This window comes from Acomys russatus, chromosome 25, assembly GCF_903995435.1.
Source record: "Acomys russatus chromosome 25, mAcoRus1.1, whole genome shotgun sequence".
Classification (NCBI taxonomy): Eukaryota; Metazoa; Chordata; class Mammalia; order Rodentia; family Muridae; genus Acomys; species Acomys russatus.
The window spans coordinates 13,832,407-13,851,725 of NC_067161.1; the positions used below are offsets into that span (position 1 = coordinate 13,832,407).

The 19,319-nt window shown below is 44.5% G+C and overlaps 1 protein-coding gene across 1 annotated transcript in view; it reads right to left on the bottom strand.

The window, feature by feature from the left end:
• The window catches only part of Nsg2 (neuronal vesicle trafficking associated 2), a 58,023-nt gene extending 55,568 nt beyond the window's left edge, over nucleotides 1–2,455 (bottom strand). Inside the window, exons 1-2 of the mRNA XM_051167392.1 lie at nucleotides 2,276–2,455; nucleotides 1,269–1,418 (exon numbers count right to left, since the gene is read on the bottom strand). Of these exons, the coding sequence (XP_051023349.1) occupies nucleotides 1,269–1,397 (129 nt within the window). The 5' untranslated portion in view covers nucleotides 1,398–1,418; nucleotides 2,276–2,455. The remainder of the gene's footprint in view (nucleotides 1–1,268; nucleotides 1,419–2,275) is intronic.
• Nucleotides 2,456–19,319: the final 16,864 nt, after the last annotated feature.

A 19,319-nucleotide genomic window follows, 5' to 3' on the forward strand; every position in this document is an offset into this window, starting at 1 on the left:
GGCTTGGGTGACCTCAATAACAGGGGTTTCTAAATCTCTTGGTGTTTTCTCATATGAAGTAAAAAGAAAGAAAAGAAAAGAAAAGCAACTGAGTGTGTCTGACGTGCCTGGGAGAGTTCTCGATAGCACTCCTTCACCCTTCCCTAGCTGCCATGGCGTGCTCAAAGCTCATTTTCAAGGCTTTATTAGTTTCTTGGGACAACTCAGCAACTCTATTTCTACCGCCCACCTTGACACATTCTTCTATCAAAAGCCTCTGCGCTTTCAAAACAAATGACTCAGCCCCAGCCAATCAGACAGCACCTTATCTCGATTTAGTCCCTCTTCGTTGATTGGATGGAGCCAAGTGGTTAAGACACACAATGCCCTCCTGGAGATGCCAATGGGAAAAATCGAACAGATGGAATGATCCATTGTTCGGCCTCCAGCCTTGGGGACCCGACCCTTTACCTGCAGACTTCCTAAAGCCGCCGCCCTCCCGGGCAGACCTTACTCTCTCCTATCAGCTTCTGTGGGACCAGCCCCTCTGCCACTTCCATTCTTCCGTCCAGAGATGCCGTCAACCAGAGGCCGCTCCCCAACTTCATCTCTCCAGACACTCTCCTGCAGCCACCACATCCCCAGAAGCACCCCACACTCTGCCTCACCGCTTTCAACCACTGGCTTAAGCACCCCTTTTCCCTTCTCAAACCTGCAAAGCTTTTTACTCACCTTCAAAACTACAATTTGGATACTCTCCTCAGCAGCTGGTCTATCCTGCTCCCCCCACCCCAACACACTCCTATTCCGGGTCCCTCCCCATCTTTTGTGATGCATCCAGCATTTACCAGGATGCGCTGGTTCCTCTGAAGACAGCTTTTGTAACCATGTGCTAATAGAGGGGCGAGACCTCAGCAGGTAAACTGAGAACTGCTTCGCATCTATACCAATCAATTTCCTAAACACCTCAAAAAAAAAAAAAAAAAAATCAAGGCAGGCTTTTTTTTTTCCTTCATTACCTCCTAGTGGCTTGTGTGTCTTCATCTGCCATGGTAAAATCTTAGCAAGAAATCATTAATTTGCTTGCCTGTATATGTAGAAATGGGCAAACAGTGTTAAGTCTGCACTACCACAAGAAATGTCTCATCTCTGGATAGAATATTTTTCCAAGGAAGACAGCCCATTTGGTGGCTGGGTGAACAGAAGGGTTTGACGGGGGAAATCTTTTGCTGCTTGGGTTCCTGGGCTTGGGTGACCTGGGGGATGAGGGACGGAAGATCACCTATTACCTTCTCTGGAGCAGACAGCTGTAAATGGTTAACCTCCAAGGGCGTGATGAGAGGGACGGTCTGGAAGCCATCCTCCACGGAAGGCGGCTTGGCCCCTTTCTCTCCGGGGTTGCTGTTCGGCTTCACCATACTTCGGCTTTTTTTCCAGACCTAAGACGAGCAGCAGGATTCTGGTTAGAATAGGAATGTGAGGAGCTGACAGGGGTCCCCAACAGCACAGCGGAACTCCAGCCGCGTTCAATCTGGCGATAGCCATCAATCTCCCACTAGATTTTCTGACAGGCTTCCCATTGTCCAGAGAAACTTCATCAATCATCAGAATGTACTAACTGACCACCGAGGTCACCAACACACAAATTAGGGAGCAGTTAAAAAAAATCTGACTTTCATTTAAAAAAAATATATATATATGCATGCTTTAAAAACACCAAGACAGCACGGCTAATACACCCCTCAGGCCCCACTGGCAAGCTTGTTCTTAGCACAAAAGGAAACTCCATTATTCTGGGCCCCCTGCAGTAGGATGCATTTCACCTCACCTCCCACATTGCTATTTTGCCTTTTCTTTGACAATCTCTAAAACACAATTAAATACACCAGTATCTCCCACGGTACCCTTTTTTACATAATATGTAGATTGTACATGCAATCCAGGTTTCTAAGTCAGAAAGAGGCTGGCTTGAACCTGATGTTGTCATTCAGCCATGAAATACCTCCATTTCCTCAATAGCCAACGGCTTTTTCCCCCCATGAAAAGTTAGCAGCCCCCATATTGCAAGAGTGCCAACTAAATAAACAAATCACATTTATTTCTCTCCAGCTCCCTTTGAAACCAAGGACTGCTTTCACCCCCACCCTCAAAAGCGCAGCACAACTGAATTTCTCCTGTCAATCCTGCTGGTGGGACATAATTAGACTGAACGGGCTGTGGTGGGGATGACAGGGTGGTAAGGGCTGGGAGCGAGCATGCTGGGGAGGGGTTACAACAAAAACAAATGCCTACTTACTGTGCAGCACTGGCAGGGGTCAGAGCAGAGTCAAGCCAATATGTAGGGGAGGAGGACGACCGGGAGTCCTCCCTCCTCAGCCGGGAGAGCGTGATGCTGAAAAAGCAGCCCTCGAGTGCCTGGATGCCGAGCTTCTGAGAGCAAGGCGCCGGCGCGCAGAGAAGATCTCGGCAGCTGCCAGCCTGCTCGCCTGCTCGCGCCTCCCACCGGGGACGGCTCCCACACCACCTGTCATCTGGCACCACCTGCTGTTTCTCATGCATGGCCACAGGCCCTGCATAGGACAAAAAAGTCGAAGGGATTTTGGTTATTCCAAAAACCAATAAACTGGCTTTTAAAAATTATACAATTATGTAAAATGCAATTCTTGAGTCTTTGGGGGAAACCAGAAAAACAGGCACTATGTTTTCTTTTTAAGGGAAAGGACTCAACCTCTTACTAAAGCTTCCCCAACATTATAAAGCAGAATGGCTCAAAACACCTGCTCTAGGGTTAGAAGAGAAAGCAAACTGGTGGATGTTTTCCATTTCCCATGCAGCAACACCTTTCCCGTCTCTTTCAAGCTATTGCCTTCTTTTATAAAATGAGATTCCTAACAGTGACTAGGAAACGGGTATGGCATGCAGTGTGGACACGCCCGCACAAAGAGCAGAGAGTCTGAAGCACCACGGAGCCTTGAGCTGTTTCGCTCCCAACTGCCCCAGGACCGTCCAGGTCAGCTAAGGTCACTGAACTGGAAAGGACCAGAACTGGGATCTGAATCCCAGCTCTCTGTCCCCAGAGTCCACATCTGGGACAAGACATTAAGTGACCCCCCCAGTCAGATGCCCAGAGTGAGAAGGAGTGAAGAGGCCGTGTCAGCCCTGCCAACCTGGCTGTGTGGATCGTGCACGGTTTGCAGCCACGCTGTGAGCCTCTGCTGCCCTGCCTTTGCCGAATGACTCAAGTTCGTTGCCAGTGTCTTTGCCCAGATGTGGCTCAAATCACTGCTCATTGGCAGCTGCTGTGCCCTTCGAGTGTTTCATGACCCATCTGTCCTGGTACTGAGCACCACCCTCATCACTTTGAATTTTAAAAGTATCTTGTCCTGTGTGTGAAAAGTCACCCTCGTTAGTGTTCGCATATTAAAAGGCACGGAGGAGTACGTGTGCCATCTGTACTGCTTAGGAAGGAAATGTGTGTGTGTGTGTAAAGAGATTTCTGAGGCTATGAAGGCTGTCACCCATATATGAGAGGAAAGTATTCCAAGAAATATTGGTCTTCCTTCCCCTCCTTCTCAAAGCCCTAAGTGGCTGCCATGTTTAAGCACAGCACAAGGTCAGCACAAGATAGTCAACAACCACGTTTGTTTATGAATATGTTTAGCTGCTGCCCCACAAGACAAAGAATGCCCCTTGGTAGTTCATGACTGATTGACAAGGAAAAAAACATTCCAACACACTTTTCAAGCCAGAGGCCCCTAGAGCTTAGTAAGGTCCAGAAAAGGGCTTGTCTGGAGGCAAGGAGACATGCAGGCTTGGTGGTGTGTGAGGTTAAAAGCTAAGCTGCAAGGACACCATGCCTAGACTGGCATGCAGGATCCTTTCTTTGTTGGAGAATGAGGTGGAAGGGTTCCAAATGAAACAGCGTCATTCTGATATTTAAAAAACTGAGGGTTGAAAATAAATATTGTTTGGTGAGGTTCGCAATGTACGTGACATGTAAGACAACTATAGACCAGAGTGTGGAGGAAAGAAAGCAAGATGGTGTCTGTGATTCCATAGACCACTTGATGTGGAAAAGCTTTGTGTCCAAGTAATTTGTGGAAGTTTAAGTATGTCTGTTGTAATCTTAGGGCAGCCAAAAGAATACAAAGATGTGGTGTGTGTGTGTGTGTGTGTGTGTGTGTGTGTGTGTGTGTGTGAAGAGAGAGAGGGGGTGGGGGGCAGAGAAGAAGAAGAAGAAGAAGAAGAAGAAGAAGAAGAAGAAGAAGAAGAAGAAGACAATAATGATAATGATGATCAAAATGCAAGGAAGAGATGCACCGCCCCCATCTCTTCCTTTGCCATCTGTGGTCAGTAGGTGAGCTGGCCCCAAGGGCATGAGAGTAGGATAGCCAGCGTTGCCCCTTGACAGCTGCAGCACTGAGTGAGCTAACTGGTCCAGTGCTGGAGAGCTCACCCTGGTGGTGTGGATGCAGGAGAGCTGGCAGGCTGTGATTTGGCCCACCCCATCATCCACTCCATCTGTGATTTGCTGGAGCATGTGAAGGAGCTGGTCCTGAAGATCCAAAGCTGCAGGATCTCCATGACAGAGGACAACAGCAGGACATCCCAGAGGAGTCCCAGTGAGGGTCCAGTACTGATGGTGCAGCAGAAGCCAGAGGCTTCATACCAGACCGACGACTCGTTGCAATGAACATTTGCAAGCAAAGATGTGTGGACAAAAGGGTGTACTGTGTGGCACACTCAACCTCCATGATGAGATTTTTGTTTTGTTGTTGTTGTTGTTGTTGCTGTTGTCGTCTGTTGGGAAGGAGGTTGCAGGGTGGAGGCAGATATGAAGGGATGGGGAGATGAGGAGACTGCAGTGCACAATGTGAGATTCAAAAAGAATCAATAAAATTTTTAAACGCAATAAAAATTAAAGTAGAACAAAGCAAAGTTCAAATAAACAAAAAGAGTCAGAAAAATAGAAACAAAAAGTCGAGAGGACAGAGTAAAGTAATGAAATAGTATACTTATATCTACACACACCAATACTCATTTTAAATGTAAATGCCATAAACTAATTAAACATAGATTTGTCAAAAATGGAGGGAAAATATCAATGAACTAAGTCCTAGCAATAAAAAACATTGTCCAGCCCTCTCTGACTCTGAGGCCTGCCTTTGGATCCCACTCCTCTAACTGGGCTGCCTTGTTTAAACGTCCTTGGTGGGAGAGGATGCACCTAGTTCTGCAATGACTTAATATGCCTGGGTGGCTTGGTACCTATGGGGGACCTCCCCCTGCTCTGAGGAGGAGAGAGGGGAATTGGGGGATTGGTGCGTGTGGGGGGGGACTGTGAGGAGAGGAGGGGGGCTTCGATCAGGATGTAAAGTGAAGAAATAAACAAATAATTTAAATCCTATTTGTCACAAACAAACAAACAAACCCCAAACCATAGCCCAAACACAGACACATAACCAGGAGGTACCACACAGGGTTAGCCGGAACCAGCCACGTCCTCCAGGTCATTTGGGTGTGATCTCAGCAAGATCACAGTTACGGACCTAAGATGAGATAGGAAAGTCTGTCTGTCTGATGCCAAAGGTCAACCTCCTGGGTGTTTCCAAAGAAAACAAACACTGGATGAGACTGACTGTGCCAAATGCTAAGGAAACAATTCGTTAGGAAGGCCCATGGACGCCAGCGACCATTCGGAGCTGAGCACATTCCCACCTTGACCCTGATTCTCAAAGCCTTCAAGGGACTATCTAGACACAAGAGAAACAAACAAACAAACAAAAAAGTGCAGAGTGTGGCAGCATGCTTGCTGCAATAATCTGTGAGGTTGCCTGAGGAACATTGCTGGTCTCGGCTGCAGAACCCTCTGCATGCCTGTAAGCTGCACTGGGATTCCCTCTGCAGCCTGCAGTGGTGCTGAGCAGAGCTGCTACGCATTCTAGAGGACAGAGCTAGGTCTATAGAGTCCAAGGACAGCCAAGACTACATAGAAAAACTGTGTCTCAAAAAACAATCACAACAAAAGCAAAAACCAAACAAAACAACCACAACAAGACAAACAAACAAAAACCTCACAAAACTACAAAGGGAAACAGTTCAATAAAAGATCATTTAACAATGGAAAAGAGAAAAGAAAAAGGGTTTAAAAAGACAGATGCAATGTGACGATGCCATGTGGGACAGATCTTCCCTACCATCAATGTGGTTGGGCTGGGAAGCCCCCAGAGCATTAGTGAGGGTACACCTCTGGGTGTGTTCATGGGGGGGGTGGTCCTCCAGAGAGAACTAACTGCCTGAAGACTCTCATTGGAAATAGGGTGGGGGGTCCCCATAAGCCGGAGTCTCAGAATGAGTCAAAGTGGGAGAGAAAGCCAGCTATGGGGGCCAACCCCTCTCTCTGCTTCCCACAGCTGTCCATTGTGTGACAGCAGCTGACCCCACAGACAGGCCTCCCTGCCCGGAAGGACTGAAACTCCAGACCCATGAACCAAAGTCAAGCCTTCTTCCTTTTAGATGCGCCCATGAGGAAAGGAGCAAATATGTGATCCAACAGAAGCCTGAGGTAGCTGCACTAGTGCCAGACGCAGCTGACCCTGGGGGAAAAAAATGACAAAAGAGAGAGCAGGTGACTCATAAAGAAGGCACAACAAGCTTAAATCTGTATGACCGGAAAATAAAGCTCCTTTCTACACCTTAAGAGAAAGGGGCTCAGTTACAACTGCAGACATCAGTACATTTGGAGTGAGTGAGTGAATGAGGCAAACTGAGAATCAGCAACGATGTGGTACAGGGTTCACTTCAAGACCACTAATGTATTGGATTGGAGAAGGGGGAGGCTGTCTTGTGTATTTGCCAACAATACCCCTGCATTTACCTATTAGATGCCAGTAGTATCTTCCTTCAAGTTATGTTGTCCAAAAAATTGCCTCTGGATATTGGCAAATAGGCCCCAGCGGAAGGCAGGAAAACTGCCAGTTGCTGGAAAACTGAAAGCGCCTGCCCCAAGCCAGTTCATGCTAGCACAGTAGTACCTGTCAATCCAGGAATTCCTAATTTCCCAGAGGCTGAGGAGTATATATTAAACTTCATCTTGATACAGATGAACCACCTAAGAGATGTCATGTGAAAGTGTGACCACCCCGCCCCCCATACCACCATACATTACACATCACACCACACACACACACACACACACACACACACACACACACACACACACACACACACACACACACACCACACATGCATTTTTGACTTGTCTTATCTGGCCAGTGATACCACAATATCAAACCAGATAAAGACAGTATAATAAAAGAATGTCACTGGCCAATAAAGTCCAAAATGTAGGTGCTAAATCTTCAACAAAATTCTAGAAAAATTCAATTTAGCCGTGGGAAAAATTAACACTATATCATGAATAAGTAAGTGGGCTTTATGCTAGAAATACATCAGACTGAGAAAAGTAATTTGATAAAAATTAACATTTAGGGGAGGGAGAGATGCTCAGCAGTTAAGAGTGCTATTCTCTTGCAGGGGACCTGGGCTTAGTTTCTATATTCATGTCAGGTGATCTTCAGTCCCTTCAACAGCACCTACATGTACACAGTGCACACCAACTCACACAGGTACCTGCACACACACATAAATAAACTAAAATTTAAATCCACTCACAATAAAAGAACTCTCAGAAAATTTGGCATAGAAGGAAAGCAAGGAGACACGGGAATGCACAAGAATTGATTATATTTCTATGTGTTTGCAATAAATAACCAGGAGCTAAATGTTTCTAAAAATATTCACACGATCTTCCTCAAATGATGAAATCCTGGGATTAATCTAGCAAAATCTACACAGGATCTAGATGGCAAAAGTACAAAATGCTGACGAAGTGTTCAAAGAGCCAAATACTTGAGGACTCAGGAAACCTGGGAGCTGGACTCTCAGCACCACATCAACAATGGCCACTCTCTAGGAACTGACCAACAGGTGGAGTTTTATTCTAATATTCAGTAGGAGGCAGAGGCAGGTGGATCTCTGTGAGTTTGAGGCCAGCCTGGTCTACGAAGAGAATTCCAGCATTACACAGAGAAACCCTGTCTTGAAAAACCAATAGATAGATAGATAGACAAATTATAGACAGATTACAGATAGACAAATGATAGCTAGATAGATGGACAAATGATAGACAGATGATAGACAGATGATAGATAGATAGATAGATAGATAGATAGATAGATAGATAGATAGAAGAGAGGCCTGGAGAGATGGCCCAGAGATTAAAAGCACATGCTGCTGTAGAAAGGACCCAGGCTCAGTTCCCACCCCTCAGGTGGCGATATCTGCCTGTAACTCCAGTTCTGGGGAATCCGATGTCCTCTTCTGGCTTCTGCAGGTCCAGGCATGCACTTAAACAAATATTGATACACATGAAATTTAGAAAAATAAAATAAAGGAAGAGAAGGCAAGGTCTGGGCTCTGAGGAGGTTGATTAAGGACTCACACCTAGCATACAGAAGGATTCCTAGAAGCCACCAATAGGAAAACAATTCACTGAATGTGAGGAAAAACACAAAACAAGACAAAAGCCAAGTAGATGCTTCACCAGAGAGGACAGAGAGCAGACACGCATATTAAGGACAATTCAAAACTGTCAGCCATTTCAGTGGCTGAAGAGGACATAATTATGGCCAGGAGCCTTAATTTGAATGAATCTATTAAATACCTACTGAAGAGATCAACTTTTAAGTTAGTGAAATAGGACAAGATTACATAGAAGCAATAAGCTTGTAGGCAAGCAGGACTGGTTTTACAGGTAAATTCACCCACTTCCTAATTTTGCCCATTGAGGTAATAATGTAATGAGGAAAAAATATATAGATGGGAGCAGATAAGGACTGAGTCCAGCTGCAGCACCTTGGGGGTCTCAAAGAGCTTGCAGACTTGTTTTGGAAAACGATGGATGCCCGAAGGTCTACATGGCAAAGGTTTGGCCCAAGATGTGCTGTGTGGGGATGTAATAGGAGAGGGAGCTGATGAGAGATCATTGGGTCTTTGGGAATCTGCCCTAGGAGGGATTTTTAAGACTCCAGTCCCTACCTCCCTTTCTTAGCCTCCAAGCACCCTTCCCATGACATGTGACTTCACTCCCAGCCCAAGGACTGATCATGGGGCTTACTGATCATGGCATGGACCTCTAAAACGGTAGCTGTTAAGAGGTGTTCTGTGTGCTGATAGAAAGAAGACTAACACACTAGCAGGCTTTCTAGTTTCTTTTAAGTATTTTTCTTTTCTTTTAACCAAGACTGGTTGTTCTCAGCAGATGTATTACCGAGATAAGCTTCCTTTTTCTTTATCACCATTCCATTTTGAAATATTAATAACCATACACATGCCAGCGTGGTGGAGTGCCTCTCAGTTCTCTTTTTGCAGGTTCTTGACTTCTTTTCATATCATTTTTTTAAAAGAAGGAAAAATAGAAGGAGGAGGAGGAAGAGGAGAGGGAAAGGGAGAAGAAGGAGGAGGAGAGAAGAAGAAGAGGAAGAAGAAGAAGAAGAAGAAGAAGAAGAAGAAGAAGAAGAAGAAGAAGAAGAAGAAGAAGAAGAAGAAGAAGAAGAAGAAGAAGAAGAAACAAAAGGGCTAGAGCTCTCAGGTCTAGCCTTTGTAAGGGCATGAATCATTAAGACCCAATTTCATGCCATAATCACCTTTCCAAAGACCCACCTCCAAATACCAATGCAATGAGAATTTGGTTCTGACATATAGGTTTGGCAAATTACACAAAATAGGTAGTTGATGGGAGAGACTGAGTTCAGTTTTGCATGTGTTGAGGTACAGATGCATTTAAGCAATCAAATGAAGCTGGCAAATAATCCACTACATGTATGGGCCTAGGTTCCAGAGGAAATTGGTCATCAAGATCTAAAGAGCACTCCATATCTGGGTGGTATCTGAAGTAAGTGGGTGACATGTGAATGCTTCCCAGGGAGATTAACAAACCCCTAGACCGAGAACCAGTGTCAGAGAGAAGAAACAATTCTACCCCATCTAGCTTGGTGAGCCAGCGAGTTTAATTAGAGTTACTCTCAGGAGCAAGGGGAACTTGCCAGCAGTTACAGGGCTGAAGATACCTCTCAGCAACTGTTAACTGATTACATAATCCTCCGGGAGGGGCAGGGCTTCCCAAGCCCCTCCCTCCCAGCAATTGTTAACCACTTATATATATCCTCAGGGAGAATTTAGGTCCAGCAGTGACGGACATTAGGGCCCAGTTTTGTGTCTAGTGTGGGGAATGGAAGCCACTGAGGGTTTAGGAGGACAATGACCAGGCCACACCAGAGGAGCTATGGCCTGAGTGTGGCCTACAACAGAGCCTGTGGTAGATGCGTTGCCCTGTCAGACTCCCTTCAGGACTGAGGTTCGTATTTCTTAGCATCTTCCTGGTGGCTCTTGGGTCTTAACCGTTTTTGATAACGGGCCCGAGATGAAAGCACCTTGCCCAAGATTTCACACCTGGAGAAGGGCACCCACCTGCATCTCAGCTTAGGCTAAAGGAACACGGCTTCATGCTTCCTGTGGGACCAGCCAAGCGCTGTCTTTGGACCGCTATGTGTCGTCCCTTCCCTGCCTCTTCCTGCAGCACTGTGTTACATCTTCTGTGTATCCAGCTTCTTACAATAGACATTTTGTGAAACCTTTCCATTTAATTGAGCTCTATTTTATAAGACACACCGCGAAGCCTTTTTATTAGAAGAGACACCAGCACATCATTTAAGACGAAAACGAGCTCTTGGCTTGTCGCACTTACACATTTCTAGGCAAAATTCAAAAAACTTTCTCAAAACGCCTTTATTCTGATCAGCTTATATCTTTCTGAATGCACTCTTAGAGCTTAATTGGCAGTTCTTTGTAAGCCATCCTGCTTGGATTAAGTTATGGTCAGTCTCATCCTGATGTCTGCCCCCCACCCCCACACTGGGGAATTGTCTTTTTCATCTTTTTCCAGGCAGCAGGAGGAGACCCTCTGCCAGACTTGCTGCCTGGCTATTGTTCTTTTTTTCCCCTCTACCTCAGAAGCAGCAGTGTCCCCTCCCCCTTTTAAGAAGAAAGAGAATCTCTTGCTTTTCATAGCTTCCTGGCTTCTGTTATTTGAAATTTAAATACAGAGCACCCTGTGATGGTGTGCTCATAGCTTCCTTTTATGTGCGCCTCCGGGAGTTCCTCAGAACAGATTTGTGGAAAGCTCAGATTCCTATCAGACTTTTATATTTGGAATAACGTTCTTAAGCCAACAGGGAGGTTTATAATGAGATATGCAAAGTGCTTTTATTGCCCCTTTCATGGGGGGTTTACCTGTACCTGGAAATAAATCACTAAAGCCTAAGATATAAGTAACACTGATCCTAGAAGCAAGCAGATCCTTTGAAACATATATATGTAAAATAATTATTTTCAGGTAACGTATCACAGGCAGCCATCTGGAAAAAAAAAAAAACCCACACTAGATTCACTTTTCTTCCTGCTTCCAATTCTGACAAGAGTGTGTCAGAAACTGGACCTAAAACCATGGAAACATGCATCAGTGAAAACAAGAGTGGGGCCTAATTTCTGAGGTAAAGCTGGCCAATAGGGGCAATAGGCAGGGAAGTGAGGGGTAAGCAAGGAATGCTGATGCACACGGGAGGAGACCAAAAATCTCTCCCGTTTTTTTGAGACTGGGAGATGAATGTCAGTCTGTGTGCTTTTGACATATTAAACCAAGTGAAGACATAACTCAAAAATTATATGCATCTTTCATATTTTTGGAAAACAGTTTATATAGAAAATAATGAGGAGAATAAAGAATTATAGGAACCAAGGAAATTGTGACAAGTATCAGACAACACATGTTCACCAGAGTTACTTTAGAAATGTTATTCTATCAAAAAAAATTCCTCATGACATCAAGAAACAGAGGTCAGGGCTCAGCAGCGAAGAGCACTGGCTGTTTTGCCAGGGGGCCTGAGTTTGGTTCCCAGTACTCCTGCTGGGTAGCTTACAACTGTCTGTAATTCCGACTCCAAGGAATTCAGTGTCCTCTACTGGTTTCTGAGGGACCTACACACATGGCAGAAAAACACATGTACATAAAAATAAAATAAAAAGAAACCGAAAGAAACAAAGTCTGACTGTAAAAGGCTGAAAAGAGCAAATGCAAAACCATGGAAATAAACCATCAGATAAAGAAGTGTTAAAACCAAATACTACATAAGATCACTTGGCCATTTTTCATGCATAAAAGCAAAGCCCTTGAGAAGAGAGTGCTAGTTCACAAGGGATCCACTAGCCTGCCTCTAGGTTGCCTAGCAACCTCTTATGTCATCACTTGGGGCTGCCCGGTGTCTGCTAGACTATAAAAGGACCAACCTGCCACCTCATATCTCTCTTGTACTCTCTCTGCCTGTCCCGCTGTCTGTCCCGTCCCTCTGCCTGTCCCTTTGTCTGTCCCTCTGATGCTCTGTTTCCCTCCCACTCCGGATGTTTGTCTCTCTCATGGCTCACTCGGCCTATATCTTCTCTCCCTCTCTCCCTTGTCCTTATCACAATAATAAATGTCCTCCTACCACACTTGTTGCACAGCATGTAATTTACATATCATAACAGATAGGACACTGGGAAGTGCATGCCAGCCTCGATACAGGGGCTTTCAGAGCAGTGGTGGGAGCTGGCAGAACATGCTTTATTCGTTCCTGACAGGTCAAGCACATTACATATTGACAGGGACACAGATTTAAAATATGTAAGTAACAGACATGCCTCAATATTTACACATAAGTTTATAGCAAATATGACTTTGCCTTATGTTCAGAGACTTAATAGGAATAGTTTTTTGTTTTTGTTTTTGTTTTTGAGACAAGATTTCTCTGTGTAGCCTTGGCTGTCCTGGATTCACTTTGTAAACCAGGCTGGCCTTCAACTCACAGATATCTGCCTGCCTCTGCCTCCCCAAGTGCTGGGATTATAGGCATGTGCCACTGCAACCAACAGAATAGTTCATATTTTAAGCTACAAAAAATTAATATATTTCAAAAATGGAAAAAATACAGACAGTGCTACTTGCAAACTATATACATTAAAGTAGCAATAAAATCTAATAATTAAGTAATTAGAATAATCATTTTATTCAACATAGAAACAAATATCCAACTATAAAACACATAAAAATTATCATGAAAAGGTAGAAATACTCAGAGGCAAAATAATATTATTAATTCTTTCAAGTGTAAGAGAAACAAAAATGAAGGAGGTATTTGTTGTAAGGACAGCAATTACAAAAAACCTGAGAAACTCAGGAAGATGAAAACAAAATTTAAATTAATTAATAAAATTAATAGATTATAATACTAAAACCAAACTTAATGCAGGTGATAGTTATTTTGAAAGTGACTCTGTAATAAATGGATATTAATGATGACATGAACCTCTATCTGGATGTACAAAAGAATTTCAAATGGGTAGTAGATGTGAACACCATGTAAGTGCTCTGTTGCTGGGACAAAATACATGGGAAAATCACCATAAAGCAGGAAGGATTTCTCTTATGGCTAGTGGTTTCAGTTTCTGGTTAGGGGGCCCTTATTTTTTGGGGCAGTTATGGGACCGACCATTGTAGCAGGACATGGTGGTCCAATGCCATTCACCAAACGTAATGGACGAGCTGGCTACTAAAATGCTAACTTAGAGGTGGAGGTACTAGATAGGCCCATAATCCCAGCGTTCGGAAGCTGAGGCAAGAGCATTGCAAGTTTGGGGCCAGCCTGGGCTACACACTTAGGTTCTGTCATTTAGTAGTATCAAGGGGGCTGCTTTGTGCTTTCAGGTGTTGTTAGGAGAACTTTCTATGCCTGAGCCCACCCAGTCCTTAGAGTCCCTTGCTGTGCCATTAGTCATGTGTTTAATTTACAAAGAGCAGATTTAAGTACAAAGAGATCAAACAACTTATCCAAGATCGTAAACATGGTGTGGTGAAGATTCGGCCCCAGATAGCAGAGTATTCCTAGACAAAAAGGACAGAGTGAGGGAATTTACAGTGGAGAGACAAAAGTGACCAGAATGTACTATATTTATGTTTGAAATTAAATACATTAATAAAACGTTTTTAAAAAGCATCTTCTTATCCCAAAGAATCAGAGACTTGCTCTCTCTAGTGCCGAGGAAGGACCCCGACGGTCTCGAGAGGAGCCCAGGGCCTGCCCCAACAAAGGAATGACACTTGTAGGACAGTGGCAGCCCTCACTCAAGCCACGGGAAATGGGAAACGGCTTTCTGTGGGAAGAAGAAAGAGGACACGTATGAAACGTGGGAAAGTGCCCTGAGCACCTTCGGTGGAGCTGGGTTCAGTTCCGAGCACCCACCAGGTGGCTCACAACCATCAGTAACTTCTGGTCTCCTCAGGCACCAGCCACACGGGGCTGCATAGGCATTGATGCTGGCAAAGCACCCATGCGTGTTAAAAAAACAACAAAAACTAAAATTAATAAATGGATGAATGAATGAATGAATGAATGAATGAATGAATGAATGAAAACAAACCAGATTGGCACTGGTCTGGGAGAGGCACAGAATGATAACCCTTGAATATTACCTGACATTGCCATGTGACCTTCAGCCGCAGGAACTAGTGAATCTGCAAACAGTCCTGATTGCTTTCACTTGTAAACTTTAAACCAGTACTGTTTCTGTGATCTTGGAAGCATTGTCCTTATCAGTCCTGAGTGTGCTATGGAAGCTGAAGATAGTTTCCACGCAGACTACCTTCTCCCTTAGAGAGTGGAGATAAGACTATGTGTTGTCACACATTAATGAAGTTGAAAGAAAACAGGAAACTGTCCTGTTTCCAGACTGTTTTCTTGTCTGTGACTTTCCTAGTTATTCTTGTTTGGGTGAGAACGGCCCCCAGAGGCTCATGCATTTACATGCTTAGTCCCCAGTTGGTGAGCTGTCAGGGAAGGGGCCATCAACAACAGAAAGTTGGTGCACATGCAATTGAAGTGGGGGCCGGGAGCGGGGAACTCCAGCAGGAAACAGATGCTGGCAGCTTTGGTCACCAGGGTAGAGCAAAGGGTGCAGGAGTGGTAAAGGTGTTGTGGAATTGTCTTTCAAAGCAAGGCTTTTGGCAGGGAGAGTCACTGCACGGAGGCCAAGAGAGGCCATTGAATGAAACTGTGAAGCCAAAGCCTGGATTCGCCTTGGAAATCGCAAGATGTTGGAGATGCCAGAGTTGTGGGATACCTGCTAAGGAGAGCTGAAGACAGGGAGTGGAACCAGCCCAGAGAGAGAAGTGTGTCACAGACAGTAAAGCTGAAAGGAGTTGGAGATCTGAAGAGCTCTTGACATCAGGCATGGACATAGAGAGCTTGGAGGTTACCCAGCTGCGTTTTGGTCTTGCGCTGGTCCAGTATTTCCTCACTGTGCTCCCTTTTCCTCCCCTTTAGAATGATAGTGTATATCCTGTGCCATTGTATGTTGGAAATATGTGATCTGCCTTTTGATTTTGATTTTTATAGGGTGTTACAGTTAAGACATGGCCTTGAGTCTCAGAAGAGACTTTGGACTTTGAAACAGGCTTGAGACTGGAAGACTATGAGGATTTCTGAAGTGGGACTGAATGCATTTTACATTATGATATGACTACAAGCCTGTGGGGGCCAGGGAGTGGCATGTGGTGGTTTGAACGAGAGCGGCCCCATAGGCGCGTACATTTGCAAGCTTATTAGTTCCCAGCTGATGAACTATTTGGGAGGGATTGGGAGGTGTGGCCTTGTTGGAGTAGGTGAAGCCTTATTGGAGGGGGAATGTTACTAGGTGTAGTCTTTGAGGTTTCAAAAGTCCACACCAGGCCCAGGCCCAGGCTCTCTGTCTCTGGGTCTGTCTGTCTCTCTCTTTCTCTCTGCCTGTGGGTGAGAATGTAAAACTCTCAGCTTCTGCCATGCTTCCTGCCACAGTGATCATGGACTAACTCTCTCAAACTATAAGCCAGCTCCAATTAAATGGTTTCTTTTATAAGAGTTGCCTTGTTCACATTGTCTCTTTACGACAATAGAGCTGTAATCAAGACACTAGCCTATTTTTGTCATATATGCTATGGTCAAAGCTTTTAGTTTTCATTCTCTGAGCAGGGACTGGAAAGGGTCTATTTGTTTCTCTTCACTGGAAACATGGTGCCTTCTAGCACAAGTCAAGAGTAGATCTGTTAGCTTACAGGAGACTCCACTAGGCTCCTCACAGGAACCTAGCAACATCATTACCTTCCGCCAGGTGCACCAGGTGTGTGCCTGCCACCTCAGCCCTCCCTCTTTCTCTGTTCCCAGTGCTCTCTCTCTCCCCCCACTTTCTGTCCTCCCTCTGTGCCCCCATCTTCTCTGCCCTCATGGCTCTGCCCTCTGTCTGTCTGTCTACATGTCTACTCATCTGCCTCTACCCCTTCTCCAGGTCCTCAATTCCTCTCCCTTCCCCCAGTAAACATTTATATACAAGATCTGTTGCATGGCGTAATTTCTCAGGGGGCACACCTTGGCATGGGCACACCATGGTACCCCTTGTCACATTATATTTCGTAACAAAATCACTTACACAAACTCTGAGAGTGCAGAGGAATCTATGCAACAATGACAACACAGAACCTTCTAGAGTATCAGATTTTCTCACCTGAGGCCACACTTGGCACAGCGGCTGCACCTCCACACACCATGCATGCGTGTGCGTGCGCACCAGTGTATATGGTTGAATTGTGCACCTCAAACAATTATACCACCACAGATGACTAGTAATGATAGAGGAGAGAGGAAAGGGCAGACAGGTGGGTAAAGAAAGTTTGAGGTATTTTCTGGTTTGATTATAAGAGTTTCTTCAATAAAGGAGGTAGCCAGTCTCTGAGGCCCAGCTCCCTAAAGTGTGCCTGTCTCCATATCCTCGTGATACCCAGTCACAGACTGGAACAGCCTGTTGGGAAGAACAGCCTCACAGGCATGCAGTAGTTACTTGACAGTGTACCCATCAGCCATTATGTCCCTTTGGGAGGACATGTGACAAGCTATTTCCACAGCTCCAATAGATAATGCCTGAGTTGAAAACGTTTCTATCACTCTTCCCCGGAGTAAAAGGCTCTTCCGGGGCAGCTCCCCACCACACGCAGCGCTCCGCCTTCCAATCTCAAAAGTATTCTTCTACTGTGTTATAAGCTATCACTCAGATTCTGAGATGACTATAGACATTCCCAAAACTTTCCAGGTTACGTTGGGCATAAAAAATTTTTTGATCTCTAATTAGTTCCTATGCTAAAAAATTCTGTTATTTTTCCTCATGACTGAAGATACACCTTAAATCATTTGGATGGCTCAGAATAAATGGTTGGGTAATCACTAGTTTGGTGGTGTTTCTTCTTTTCCGTGAAACCATAAGCTCTCTTTTCTCTTTACACTACACACTTGAGCATAAAATACCTCGAAGAACACACACAGAAATGCTGCAAGTATAATCATAGCTCAGATTATGACCCTTCCATCACTGACTGTGCACATCAGGGAGGGCGTGGCCACCTACCACAAGGCAATTCTCATCCACTTGTGGCAGCGCTGAGCAAGCTTGCTATACTGCCAGTCACACAGGGGCTGTGCCCAGTGGCAGAGTGCTCAGTTTGCTTGGCCAGAGTCCTGCATTTGATTCCTAGCAGCCTACAAAGACACATGATACTTAATAAAATGATAATGTCTGATGTGTCCAGTCAACATACTCTGTTTTAGTCACTAATGTATATTACTTCTATTTGTAGAAATTTTTTGGTTTAATGCAGTATGCCCCGTTACATGGGGACAGGCTCATATGCCTTGTGTTTATGGTAACCCTGACAGCCCCAGTGAGGACTCAAGCCACTTAGCTTTGTGTGAGTGCACTCTATAACACTCATAAGATGAGAGAATCATCTGGGGCATGTTTCTCAGAATGCAGTGCCACAGAGTGGACTATTGGGCTAAAACAAAACTTCTTTGATTTAAGCAAGGAAAAAGAAAAATCAGGAATAGAATTGATGAATGAATGGTCCTTTTGGCAGAGACCAGTGGAAAGACTGATGAAGATATGAAGATGATACAAAGCAAAGGAAGGAAACGTGAAAATCTTATTCCACAGCTCCAGTAGATATGTCTCTGAGTTGGAAACTTGTACTCTCAGGTCTTAATGAAGAGGTCAATTTCTGATAGGAATCTAAAATGGTGAACAAGCCATGGTAGCACACCAGGTATTCAATATTTCAGAAGAAAATTGACATTGTACTTATGTTCCTTTCAACAAAACAGATTTAATATATTTCACCAGAAATTATTAAACAATAAACAGAACATTTATTTCCATGGATGTCTTCAGAGCTGCCTGGTTCTACAACAGCAAGACACATTGTCCCAGCATGACACTCATGCAGTGGTGGCCACGCATCCATGAAGAGTTGACAGGTCACACAAACATAAACATAGGGTTGAACCATACTGGAAATCTTTGTCCACTCTCCACAAAAATTTATGCAGTCAGTTTATAAGCATGTTTCATTTGGTAGCAGATTTCAGTTGTGTAAACTAACATTTTAAACTTTATTGAGGGACTTAGCAATGTGAAACGTAAAGTCTCAGCACTATCCAAAGAAGTTGGGTGAGCCTGTGTGCAGGGAAACCGTGGATCTCATATGCATGCACGGCCTTAGCCATTTGCGTAGGTGACAGTGCATCCTTCACCTAGAAATAGGCACGTTTACTAGTCATTTAAAGAACGTACAACACAGAGCAACTTCATGAGTCTCATGAAGTGACGAAGGTGTAGCTAGAAAAGAAACAAAAGGACAAATTATTGAACTGACCTTACATTCATGAGAATTTTGCATCTTTCCATTTTCTAACAGCGCTGTAAGAGACCCTCTCACTGATGCCATCCAGCTCATGTACTTGTGTCAGATACTTCCTTAAACTGCTCTTGTCTCCTTATTCACACATGTCTAATCATCTTTCCTGAGACCCGCCTCCCCTCTATTACTCCCCAAACCTCAGAAGACTAGATGAAATCTCCCCCTACGTGTGCAGTGGGGCCAGGTGGTTGGGAAGCCAGGGGATGCTAATGAGAAAGAGGAAGAGAATATGTGCTTAGGTGAAATATAGACTATTAAATTATCTATGGAATAGCTGAAAATATCAGAGGTCATGGGTAGGATAGAGAAATAGTAGCTAAGGCTATAAAAATAGTGAGTTATTTGGAAGTGAATATGTGAAGAGAGAATATGACCAGTAATTACTCCTAAGGCAGCAAAAGGAACAACTTAA